The sequence below is a fragment of the Salminus brasiliensis genome, chromosome 21, assembly GCF_030463535.1.
Source record: "Salminus brasiliensis chromosome 21, fSalBra1.hap2, whole genome shotgun sequence".
Taxonomy (NCBI): domain Eukaryota; kingdom Metazoa; phylum Chordata; class Actinopteri; order Characiformes; family Bryconidae; genus Salminus; species Salminus brasiliensis.
In genome coordinates, this window is record NC_132898.1 from 24,473,088 (window position 1) to 24,486,387 (window position 13,300).

The 13,300-nt window shown below is 43.6% G+C and overlaps 1 protein-coding gene across 1 annotated transcript in view; it reads left to right on the plus strand.

Moving 5' to 3' along the window:
* The window catches only part of gnai2a (guanine nucleotide binding protein (G protein), alpha inhibiting activity polypeptide 2a), a 72,469-nt gene continuing 59,169 nt past the window's right edge, over positions 1–13,300 (plus strand). Inside the window, exon 1 of the mRNA XM_072666411.1 lies at positions 1–802. Coding sequence (XP_072522512.1) covers positions 685–802 — 118 coding nt within the window. The 5' untranslated portion in view covers positions 1–684. The remainder of the gene's footprint in view (positions 803–13,300) is intronic.

Below are 13,300 nucleotides of genomic sequence, written 5' to 3' on the forward strand. Positions count from 1 at the left end.
CTTCTCAGCTATTCGGGTGTGGCGGCTTCAGCAAACGGAGAGGGAAAATCAGAGCGGGCTGCCCTGACTGTGTAACGGCGCACCAGTCCAAGACTGTCGGAAGACACTGATTATTAGCGTGGGGTGGAGACGGAAGCGGGGCTGAAAACTCGACACGCCGCGGCGGTTTTCCTCCCGTTTCTCCTGATCTGACGGGCTGCGGGTCTCGGGCTCGAGTCGCCTGCCTGCCTGCGCGCGAGCGGACCGCTCAGCTCCTCTCTGAAAACTTCAGTCTTTCGTGTTTTTGCTGGATTTGTTAGCTATGAAGACTCGCGGTTCCCTCCTCTTTAAGTGATGTTAAACTCCCCACTTTCTTCAGTTTGGGATCCTTAAACCCACTACCGAGCCTTTATTTTTCATATTTTTCGGATTTGCGTCGAGTTTGGTTGTTCGCTGGTTAACGTCAACGTTAATCTCTAACGGCTGCGTTTTAACGGTTGTTTGAATCCGCCCGTTTCCCGTACGGTTAGCTGAGTTTACGCGCTCTCAAAGTACTTTTTCCTCAACAAAAAAGGGAAGTTCGTCCGCTTTAAGCCGCCAGAGGCCCCAAAAACACACAAACGACGAAGTTAAAGGGGGTCAGATCCTCATTTTTTTCTCTCTAAGCTATCGTTTCTAACCTCCGGCGCCCTGAAGCGAGCACTCATGGGGTGTACCGTCAGTCAGGAGGACAAAGCGGCGGCCGAAAGGTCCAGACATATCGATAAAAGCCTCCGAGAGGACGGAGAGAAAGCTGCGAAAGAAGTGAAACTCCTGCTGTTGGGTGAGTGTCTGCAGACCACCTCCTTTACACTGTGTGCGCTAATGCAGAGGACCCTGGCTAGCGTATTGGCTCAGGTTTACCTCAGAGAGCTAGCCAGCTAGCTAGCTAACTAACTACCTACCAACCACACGCTGTGTGTTCAAAAGTTTGTGGACACCCCTTCTAATGAATGCGCTCAGCACGCTGCAGCAAGGTTCACTCATTGCTGCCACAGCTTGTCTAATCCCCATAGAGAAGTAGCTATCTAAGTAGCTAGCTACTGCCAATACAACAGCCATGCCTGCTGCCAGGTGTGGGTTAGAGGGGCGTAAAGCCCCCCAGCGTGGAGCTGTGGAGCCGTGCTCTCTGCAGTGATACTTTTGGGATGTGTATCCAAGATTGGCGTGTGCATTTGCACGTCTGTGTCAGCAATGGCAGCAACTTCATGTAGTTGAGTGCATTATTTAGAAGAGGTGTCCACAAACATTTGGACATATGCTGTCTTAACGTGACAGCGCACGTCCTGCGCTGAGGGCACTGTTGCGCATGTGCGCACCGCGGTGACCACGATTAATCGATATATCGTGCCGCCAGTTTATTACAGATCAGTTATTGTTCAGGACTTGAACAGATCCACTGACATGTTGACTGAGGAACGGCAGCTTTATCAGGTTTGTATGAACTGGATTTAGCGTTGAGTTGCGCCACTCAGGAAACGCAGGATTGTGATCTTCATGAGACTTAAAAATCATCTGATGTGGTATTAGATTGGATCAGTATCAGCGTTAGCCTTGTAGCTCCAGTGCAAAACCTGTCCTGGTTGATCAGATGCATTTGGGGTGAGGACGCAGATCTGAGCAGTTGAAGCAGGAGGCTTCACTGTGCTCTGCTTTGGCTCAGCTCACTTGGGCAAAATTGGGCTCTGATCTCAGCATTGTACTTGTTTTCTCACACACTCATTCTCAGAGTCACCCATTTGTTCAAAACATAGTTTTAGAGCCTAGAGCCGTGGATTCATGTATTCAACTTAAAGTAAATAATCGGTCAGTGGATAAATATAGAACAAAGATAAAGGTTTAGAGGCTTTTATAAGTTGACATTGGTTTATGGGAGTTTCTTATGGCAAGATTCCACAGTCAGTCTCTCCCTCTCTCTCTCTCACGCTCACTCATATTGTCTCTTTAAAAAGGGTACGGATGGCATGACAGAAATAAGGATTTTTCCATTGACTCAGTCGATTGCGACACGTCTGCCCTTGTGTCAAAATATCCCCCACAGATGACAAGGCTTGCTGGCACCCGTCCGCCCCGTCCCCTGAGCAGGGCTGCGGTAGGGTCATGCTGCGGGCGCACTTTGCTCCCCTCTGCCTCCCTGTTTTGACAGAAAAGGAGGGTTCTGTGTGTTTGCGGAGGGAAGGAGTGTTTTCAGCAGGCCCATGGCCCAGTCCGCAGGCTTGGCCGCGAGCCTGAGCCTGAAGAAAATGTGGAAACTAAAATCCGGCAGGAGCCGCATGTCGTAACGCTTCGCCTCTTTCGCTGAACTTGTGTGTGGCGTGATTGAGTGCTGGCAGGCAGTGCAGTTTGCTGAGTGCGAGTTTCTTTGCCATTTTTATTTCGTCTTCAGTGGATTAAGCCATCACTGTAATTGAACTCTGCAGTAAAATATTACGGCGGCAGGCCTGGGAGCGAAATACTGCACAGCTGCTTCATCAGTGAGCGACAGAGTGGGTTCGGTTTTACTGTGGAACTTTGGCCAGTTCAGCAGTGAAACGCAACCGAGCCTAGAATTGAGTTGGCCTAATACCTGAAGTTCAGCAGTGCACTATGCACACCTGGACTGATCTGAAAGCTTGGTGTAAAACGTTTTAGTCTCAGACTGGGTAGACATTTTGATATTTGGAGGTGGGGTGGTGATCAGCCAACATCCTGACACTAAAGCTTTTGTCGCAAAAGTAGTATAAACACTATAATACCATTGATTTCAGACAAAACAGCAGGTGACCCAATACTTTTGTCCATATGGTGTACGTCTGACAGGTTTCATTCTCCTCTCACCAAATGTAAAACAGAAGCTCTTAATCGTCTTGCATAACAGTGTTTGTTCCCTAAACAAGAGCAGCTCAGATTTCAGGTGCGTTAGCTAAAAGCCCAAGGGACCTGTGTGTGATCTACTCGTGCAGAGAAACTCTCCTAAGGAGTTTCCCCACCCCTACACGTCCCTAGCTTCTCTGGCTAATTGCTGCCATTTGGTACGTGTGGCGATCTTAATGAATGTCTTGTGTAATAGCAGGGCAGATATGCGTTCATCAGCTGCGCGGTTTGAGTCACTGTCTCAGGGGGATGTTGCGTGACGCACGGCCAGACAAGTTGGATCATTTGTGGCTTTGCTGACCTGTGGAGTACGCTGTCAGATAATCAGGGACAAAAGACAATGCTGCCCTGAAATATTACATTTCTGCTCCTATTAATAAACCATTAATCAAATAAGTCAGTAATCTTGATTTGACAGTGTGAGTTGGGTTCATTGATGACGCTGAATCTGTTCACGGTTTGCAAATTCTGAACAGTTAGTATTCAGAGTTATTATTTTAAATATTTGCCTGGGCATTTTGTGTATGAAATCAGCATGAATATCCGTCATAAAGGGCAAAACCTGACACAGACCTAGATGCATTGTCTCAACTGACAATTGCATACTCTGTCTGTAACACGCACACCACTGTGCCTCCACATTTGAGTCATGAGAGTTTCTGCTGACGTCATGTTATGAACATTGCAGAAGAACTTAAGTGTTAAATTTGGTGTCTCAGATACACACATCATAACTTAATGGTAGGGATTTTTAATTCTCCCATCATACTGCATTATTGGCCAGACTAGGTAGTACTGGGACACCTGCTTATTCATCATTCTTAAGAAATTAAGAGTTGTAATTTACTGTTTAGGGAAGAAGGCTTTCTACTAGATTCTGGAGCGTTGCTGTGAGAATTTGTCTTGCATTCAGTGACAGGAGCGTTGGTGAGGTCAGGATTTAGATGATTACCACCCCACCTTCTCCCCAACTCCCTGACTCATCCCAGAAGTACTGGATGTAGCACCAACTATCATTCCAGAGAACACAGTTTCACTGCTTCACAGATCAATGCTGGGAGGCCTTTTACCCCATTAGCCCACACCTGGCAGTACTTATGGTGCCAATAGGGTCATTTATCCTATTGCAGGTCCTTCTCTACAGGAACTATGCAAGCTCAATGTGTATCGCACATCTGTGTCAGCAATGGGTGCAACTTTAAAGTAGCTGAATGTGTTCATCAGAAGGGGTATCCACAAACATTTGGACCCTTTTTATAAGTTGAAGTAGAGGTGGAGTTATCTAATACCATATGGTGGTGTTACTCTTTAACAATGTTTACACGCTACAACAACTCCTCTGTTCGTCATATGGGTGCTTTAAAGGCATATGCTTGATTACCACTGGAGCATCTACCCATTGACCTGCCATTGCCTAGTGTGTGTGTTTTGAGTTAGCAGGTTTAGCGCATGGAAAGGCTTCAAAGTGAAGGTCTCTGGCTATCGTCAGTGTGCTGCAGACATGGCAGATGGAGCTCATGTTGAAAAACACTGGAGTATTCCTTTAAGTTGGTCACATTTTGCCTGGACAGTGGAAACCTGGCACCAGTCTCAGACACGTGGGAACGCTCCCCCTGTTAAGATTGAGTTTTGAGCTAGCCTGTGGATGGGACGTGTCTCTTTTCCCCTCTGTCCCACGGCGGGCGGACCCAGAGGGAGGCTGTGAGTGAAGCGGACGTGTGAGAAGCTGTAGTTGCTGTTTTTAGCTCTAGCTAGTGCTGGGAGTAGATGGATCTCTCTCTCTCTCTCTCTCTCTCTCTCTCTCTCTCTCTCTCTCTCTCTCTCTCTCTTTATTTATTTTGAAGTTGAGTCTGGAACGTCGGAGTTTGGAAATCTAAACTGAAAGTGGATTAAATGCAAATAAAATGAAATGTCAGTGTTTTCAACATATGTAAGATGTTAATAACGTTAATGGGCTGAGTAAGCACTACTAGTCAATGCCTGTACACCTGGTATAGTGTGTTTTGACTTGACTGGACTCCTGCTTTTCTTAACTTCTGTGGTCTGCTTATGGTGTTATGAGTCTGCTATGAGCAGTTACCAGCTAAATTTTGTTTCAGGCTGTTCTTATTACTGTGCTCATCAACTTGTGGGACTGATGAGGCCTAAACTAGTGTATGCAGAATAGGCAGATATACACTGTATGTCCAAATGTTTATGGACACCCCTTCTAATGAACACATTCAACTACTTTAAGTTACACCCTATAGGACTCCCAGGAGCTGATAAACATGAACCTGTTGGCGCTATGCCTAGTGCCAAGGCGTTGGCTAGAAGGGTAAAAAGTCCCCCAGCATTGAGCTGTGGAGCAGTGGAACTGTGTTGTCTGGAATGATTGTTCCCTATCCAATACTTTTGGGAGGGGTTGGGGTTGGGGTTGAGGTGGGGTGGTGATCATCCAACATTCTGACCTCACTAACGCTGTTGCTGAATGCAATCAAATTCTCACAGCAGTGTTCCAAAATCTAGTACAGTAGAGACAGTCACTCCAAGAAAAGCCCTCCCCCTTTTTTATATAAAAAAGATGTGGTTCTATATAAAACCATGATGACTTAAATAATCATGTGAAAGCTTAAGCAGTTCTGGTTAAATGGTTCTTATCTTGATATCTTGTGGAGTCCCACAGGGCTCAATTGTAAGGCCTATGAAACTGATTGAAATATGACAATGTAGTTATTATTATAGGAAAGAACTGAGGTGTGGGCTTACAGACAGGATCTTAAAGTATCTGTATATTACGCCTATATTTCTGATTCCCAGAACCACTTTCAGAACTATGTAGAACCCTATATGTTCCTTTTTCACTTGATTTGTCACTAAAAATGGAAGCCTCATACTCCTTATACCTGAAACGTTTTCTTTTTCCCTCTTTCTGTCTGTCTTTCCGTCTTGATATTCCATAGTTCATTAACCAACTTATAAGTGGAGCTCTCCTCCTCAGATTTCCGAACTTTGATCAGGCTTTAATCCAGTGTGGCAGTCTGAGCCCAAATGAATTCCAGCACTGTCTGCGTTTATTATCCTACTTCCTGCATTTTTCTAGTCTCTCTTTCTCCCCCTCTCCTCTCTGACGGTGGGTGACGGAAACTTCCCCTCATGTTTCTGCACTTCACTGCACTCCGAGCAGCAGCAGCTCTTTCCACAGACAAGCCTCAACATCTCTAAGCGTTTTCTTGCTCTCAGAAGAACTGGTTTACCTGTTCTTTGTTTCACAAGCTGCACTGTGTGCTGTTTTTCTGATCGTTGTCATTATTGGCCTTTGCAGTGCTGGAGTTGCAGAAGACTGCAGTATTCTAACCAATCACTGTGTTTTTATTGTTAACTGTGAGCATCTTGACGGCACCAGGTTCTGTGGTTGTTCTGATAAATGGCTGAGCTGTTAAAGAAGGCAGCAGAGCAACGGCAGATCACTAAGAAAGACGTGCTCAAACTGCCCACTGCGTCGAGAGGTTTTTTCCACTTCAGCCCCACTGCAAAAACTCCCAGTTGACTTCCAGCCACATCATTTCCATTTGTATTGGTAATAAAATCATTGTGGATCAGAACAAATAGAATAGTGAAGCGCCTAGAGATTCCCTCCCCTATTTGTCACAAACCATTAAAAAAAATGCTATCCAAAAGCTGTCCCATCCCAGTGATTTATTTTTTTCTTTCATCCAATGAAACTAAAAAAGGACTAATAAGGCTCTAATGACTTCCCAGAAAAAGCATCACATTAACAAAATCTATCATGGTAAGATAACGTGTAGTCATATTGCCCACCTCAGAGACAGATATTTTAATTTTGTGCAATGGCAACCCACAGTAAACTTTTTGTGTGTGTGTGTACAGTAGGGCTGGGTGATACTATATTGCAATATTTAAAGATGTTTTCATAATGCACAATATTTATCGTGATACACCATTCATCCACTTAATCCAGTCTAATTGCACTGTTTCTAATGACACTTGCAGTTGATCAGTGTTCTTTAAGCACTAACAATATCTTGATGTGCTTAGAAAAGTGTATTGTGTGTCACGATAAAATGTATCCCAATACGATATTATCATACTGCCCACCCCTAGTGTACAGTGCTGTTGAGTTTTTAGGAGCTTTGGTCCTATCAGAGATGCTGCCTATGTTAACAGAATGTTATTTGAATGAAGGCTTTATGCTGTAACGGCTGTCAAACCCTGACAGGTAATTACGCAGGTATCTCCGCAGATGTTTATGCGGTTGGGAAATAAATTGTTTGAGAAAATGCATGACAAAAGTGTGTGTGTGTGTGTGTTTTTCAGGGTATATATTTGACAGGTGTGACAGGATGTTGAAAGATGTGAGGAAATGAATCGTGTGTTTTTTGCACCTCTCTCTCCCTGACAGGATGAAGAGAGAAGTAGGGCAAGAGTAACTCCTCAAACAGATGCAAACACCACACTCTCCTATTTTCCCATGCTACTGGACACACAGGGAATTCTGATGGAAAGCCAGGGTATTCCCTGCGGGATGTTGGACAGAGCAGATTAGTGCTGGCTAATGTAAGGTTTACTGCTGAAATCAAGGGTAATAATTTCTTCTTGCAGAACCAGTCTCTACCTCTGTAAAGGAAGGGCTTTAGATATTGAAACATTGCTGTGAGAAGGATTTGATTGTGTTCAGCCTCAAGATCAATAATGGATTTGACAAAATCATTAGATGATAATGCAGTTCTGCTGCTTACCAGCCACCACAACCCCTCTACCCCAGACATTGTATTGGATATATTGTATTGGATATATTGTATTGGATAATATGGCTTTCTGGAACAGATAAACATTGACTTATTGGCATGGCTAATGCCAGGCTTGGGGTAAAGGGGTAACACTCTTGTCGCTGAATGCAATCAGATCCTCACAGCAGTGCTCTACAATCTTGTAGAAAGCTGGACAGTAGAGACAGTTACTCCAACAAAACCAGGGTAAACTCTTTAAATAACACTTTTAAGAGCGCAGCCATCAGCCAACAGACACCTGTGCTGCCCTGCATCACAGTGAGACAGAGAAAGACATCTAACCACCTAGAGAGCATAGCCAATTGTGTTCCCTCCGGCGCCGGCTGCTGATGGCGGAGCAGCGTTATCCTGGATTCGAACTCTCTGGCCATAGTGCAAGTGTCTGCTGAGCCACTCTGAGGCTGTGGGAAATTCTTGCATTGGAGAGCTTCCTGTTTGAAGATTGCTCCACCCTTAATCTAAGATGTGATTCTGATTACATGTCATCACAGCTTGTGTTAACCAACAGATTCATTGAATAAATTTATTTGAGGAAGACCTACACTATATAAAGCTTGGGTGTCCCACATTAGGCAGTTTCCCACATTAGGGCAATTCACCCTACCTTCTGTCATCTAGCACCAAGCGTGAGTAGAGCAAACACATGCTTTTATCATCTGGGATGCTTTGTTGATATTAAGTATTTTCTATGGTATTTTAATCTGCTTGTGAGAGTGAGTGAAGTATAGAATAGAAAAAACAGAAAGCTTTATATTATGGAATATAATGGAAACATCTGTGAACTCCCTTAAAAACCCTGTCCTACAAAATAAATAGTACTAGGCCATTTATAGTAATGGTTCCAGGTTCTCTGACTGTTACTTCATGATTATAGGGTGTGGCAGACTCTGTGTGTGAGTGAAGACTGTGTGTGGGCTCCAGCAGAGGCAGCATCTGTTCTAACGGTTTTTGCTTGCAGTCCTATCTTCAGGAATTCTGTTGCCTCTGGCAACTTTTCCTCCTTTTTTCCGGCACATCCTTTCACAGAGAAGCACAAGTTCTGCCAGACGAGAGTTTTTTTACCTTTGTAACTCTGGTTGTGGTTATGTTCTCCTCTTTCTCGTACTAAAACTGGCTCAAAGAAACTTGCTCTGCGTTTGGAATGCAGCGTGCAAAGTCTTCCGCCCTCCATTGATTTCTGTGGAGGCAAGCAGCATATCTGGTTAAAGGATTGTGGGAGCGGCAGCAGGGTGAAACGGGCAAATGTGGGGTGGGGTTTGGGGGAGATGTTATTTTCTCAACTTCTAAAAAAGAAAGGAACCGGCATGTGACAGTCAGTCAGATTGTTAAAATGTGGCACAGGGCATTTTGTCACTTGTCATGCTTCAAGCTGAAATCTGTGCTAAAGAGATGGAGATGGTGGCGGGAGCTTCTTACATTGGAAAAGTAATGTATGAAAATACACTGTAGGTCCAAATGTTTGTGGACACCCCTTTCAACTAATGGATTAAATTACTTTAAGTTGCACCCATTGCAGACACTGATGTGCAAATGCACACACACACAGCTTTATGGCCAATAGAATAGGACTCTTGGACCTATTGGCACCATGATGAGCAGTGCTACTCTCTGTCTTAAAGGTCAGTGGAGCATATACATGATTTTTGAAGCTCTTATTTTAGGCTAAAATACCACGTAATGTTGTTTTTAAATGAGTTTAAAACGTCCCACATTCCCTGCTTTGGCCCGTAGATAGACCTATGTAGCAAGAATGTACAATGCTGTTGCTGCACAGGTGTTGAAATCCAACCAGTCTAAACTTACAGTTCAACAGGTTTTTCCAGGAGTGAGTAATGAGCAAGCACTTTGTGTCATGGTCTTCCCCTAAAGCAAGGTCCAAATGACTGCCACTCATTATTCAGAGATGCATTGGTATGATTTATGCAGTAGCTGAGCTGTGTGAGAGGTTGACCATGAAGGACTTTCACAGAGTTATTTGTCAAAGCTGAAGTTCAGCATGAGCGTGAGTCAGGTGTGTTAGCTGCTGTGCAGAGTGGAGAAAGATGCAGAATGTTACTTATTAAACATAAACAATTAAGATGTGCTGTGTAAGGTTAATTAATGAGAGTCACCGAAGGCTTTTACTGTGCCCAAAGTTGCATGGTCAGGGTTGCGCTTGTGGTTAATAAATACTGTAGACATGAATACAATTTTCTTGTCTAATCAAGTATCACGGACCATATCTTTGTACTTGGGAAATTTAAATAGAGGTATATGGACAGGTACTTTCCTTTACACTTGTGTTTTACACTTTAAGAGAACAAGCTGATGATTTTTAGAACCCAGTCTGCCAACAGTGTGTTTGTATTTGCATAAATGAGCTTAGGCAGTGTATGTTTGACTATATATATATATATATGGAACCTGGGTTGTATTTCGACACTATGATGAGATTGGTTGTTATACAGTTGGTTCCATGTCCACCCACTAATGTAATACCATATTATTTCTGGACTGCACTGTTGTTAGGATTGTGATGCCACCTGGCCAGAACAGTGATTATATTGATGTAAATCCATAAAATGAATTTTCTGATTATGCCCCACTTTTTGATTTTATTTCTATAAGTCTGTGTAATCTCTAGACCCCAGTCTGATATCACACGGGAATTACAATCATAAATATGAATAATAAACAGTAATATATTTAAGTGATGTTGTAATTGTGTTTTTCGCATGAGAGGTGTGTTGCTTGTTGCTTGTAGAAAGGCTGGCACATGTTTGCATGTATAAAATGTATGTATGGATATCCACTCTACTCCTACGTCTCCATCTCAGTTTCAATTAAGGATGTCTGCAACACGCTTAGTCTGGAAAAAGGGGGCAGGGCTACCAAATAAGTGTGCGAGTCAGGTTCCACCTCTGGTCTTTGCTATGCAGACAACATGGCAGACAGGTTCATTTCTATAGAATGGAAGGGGAAGGAACCACAGTGAGCTTATCTACAGTTGTTGGTACAGACCATCTTTTAATTGGTCTTGTTTTGTGATCCATGCAGTTGTTCTGTTTCTAGACATTGTGATGATGGATGCCCATCATTTAATAGAAAAGTAAAACAGGACGTAACTTCTCGATTCCTTACAGTTCCAGTAACTGTGTGTGTGTGTGTGTGTGTGTGTGTGTGTGTGTGTGTGTGTGTGTGTGTGTGTGTGTGTGTGTGTGTGTGTGTGTGTGTGTGTGTAGCTGGAGAGATTGTCTGCAGGGACTCTCCGGAGGACTCAAAGGTTTTATTTTGGGGAGACTTGTAGTACACAAGCTCAAGATTAATGTTGATCTGAACCTGCCTCTGAGCGTGTGTTTTGAGCCGCAGGCGTGGCCTTGTTGTTGTTTTTATTTGTTGCTGCTGTTCAACTGTTTGAAATCTTCACAGTAGTCTTCTTATTCATTCTTCTCCTCATCATTAGTCAAACGTGGTGTTTTGTGTGTAATAAAAAAAAAAACACAATCTGAAATTGCACCCTGCTTTAACCACTAAGATTCAGGGTGACCTCTCTTAACACCCACCCACGTGCACACATGACGTATTCCAACACCAGAGACACGCAGTCAACACTCTGAACCTCTTACATATTTATTATATGGTAAAGAGTGGGTTCACCTTGTGTGAGTGTGAAATGTCATTGCAGTGGGTCCGAGTTGGGGACCAAGGGCCACGTTCATCACCTTCAGTCTGAACGGCGCTTGGTTTAACACAATATAGAGAACATCCCTTTCCGGCCGTCTCGAGGGGAAGAGGAAGAGAATTTGAATAGGCCTTGGGTGCCTTGAAGAGTGCTGTGCATGTGCATGCATTCATTCATTCATTCAATGTCTTCCTCACTGTGTCTCTGTACCCTGAAAGCAGACAGGATTGTGTATTGTGTTCTGACCACCTGTCTGACCCAGTCTGTTGGTTGATGGCATCAGATGATGTATTTTATTATATTATTTAAACCATAACCTTGTGGCATTGCTGGAATTTAAACATGTATTGTCTGGATGATGGGTCAACAGCAGTACAGACTGTATAGTGTGCTAAAATACTGAACACCATACATTTAATAGCTAGACAGCCCTCATTAACTGTATATTACAAGTAGCATATTTGAATGTCAGCCCATTAAATCACTTTTTTAAAGGGCCCATACCATAAAATCTGTACGTCAGATCATAATATGTTTTTACCGGGAACTTCTTCACAGAGCTGCTCTAATAACGATGGATTTCATCATCCTTGGAAATTCAACAAATCCCAAGTAAGAACACAGTGGTAAATATCAGAATCTCTGTGAAAACTGCCTGAGTAGATTTGAAGAAGAGATGACTTCTTAAACTGTTGATGAATAAGGCTCATTGCTCTAGTGACACACAATAATCAAAGCTTTTACACATGGCCGTCTATTCACCCTATAGCAGGTCTTAGATTTTGGTTGGGGGGGCTTGGTAGATTAAAACTTTCTCCTTCTTATGTAATTGATCTTTTCCAAAATGAACCAAATATAATTTTGATCATAGTGTATCTTAATATTTTGTTGCATTTTGACAGTTTCTGGATCTTGTATACAAATCTGAACACAATTAAATATTGTGTTAATGTGTTGTCAATGTATTGTTTAAAAGCAATGCCCCTATTTACACCTGATCAATTCATGTGTCATGTGTTTGGAGTATTTGGATTATATCTGGATTGGACCAAGCCCTTTAAAAATGCAAGTGTGAACGCTCCCATTTAGACTCCTTTAAACCAGATGCAAATCCGATCACACTCAGTACTTCAGGAGGTAGTCTGAGATGCATTTGAGCCACATGTTGCAGTGCAAATGCGTTAGACAACCAAAACCCTTGCGTTTCTTAAAATCTAGTCGCATGAAGTGACCAGGTGTAAACGGGGTCCTAGTGATGAGCATCATTGCCACGCTCCTCACCTTCACTTGACAATACTCAATCATACCATATTGTTATGACTGCCACCCACTACTGATGTCCACACGGTCGTTCTCATCAGCCTCATCCGAGCAGCAGAACAAGACTGCTCATTACACACTGGCCAGAAGTTCACAACACCCCCTAACGTCACAGTACAGGTCAGAAGTCAGCTTGTCCAATCGTGCGAGTTCGTTGTTTACCCTCAAGGGTCAGTTTATTCCTACACACCCCTCCCCAAATTACTCCATTTGCCAATATAAGCTCCTCCTGTTCGCTCTGCGAAACTGCTTATCAGATGCTTCCTATAGAGCGCTGGGTGGAATGAGAGGTTAATGTCCTCCTGTGTTTCCCCCGGGGTGGACATCCTTTTCCTGCGCTTCTGTGTTACACACACACACACACTCCAGTGAGCTTAAAGGGGCCTGCAAAATGCTCTGCTCAAGATCAGGCTGTCACCTTGGCCTGCAGACTCAAACCGTACTGAAGCAGGGTCTGGGCTCGGGGGGCTGGACTGGACTGGTGTTTTGGTACAGAAACTGTAATGTCTTTAGTGACCAGTCTGATTTAGATGGGTGGGCATGATGAAGGAGTTGTAGGGCTGCCAGACCAGTGGGACTCTGAGCCTAATTAAATTAACCCTTTCACACTGTGTCCTTCCCTAATTGGTTTAACTAACCTTTCCCCTTGCCAACATGA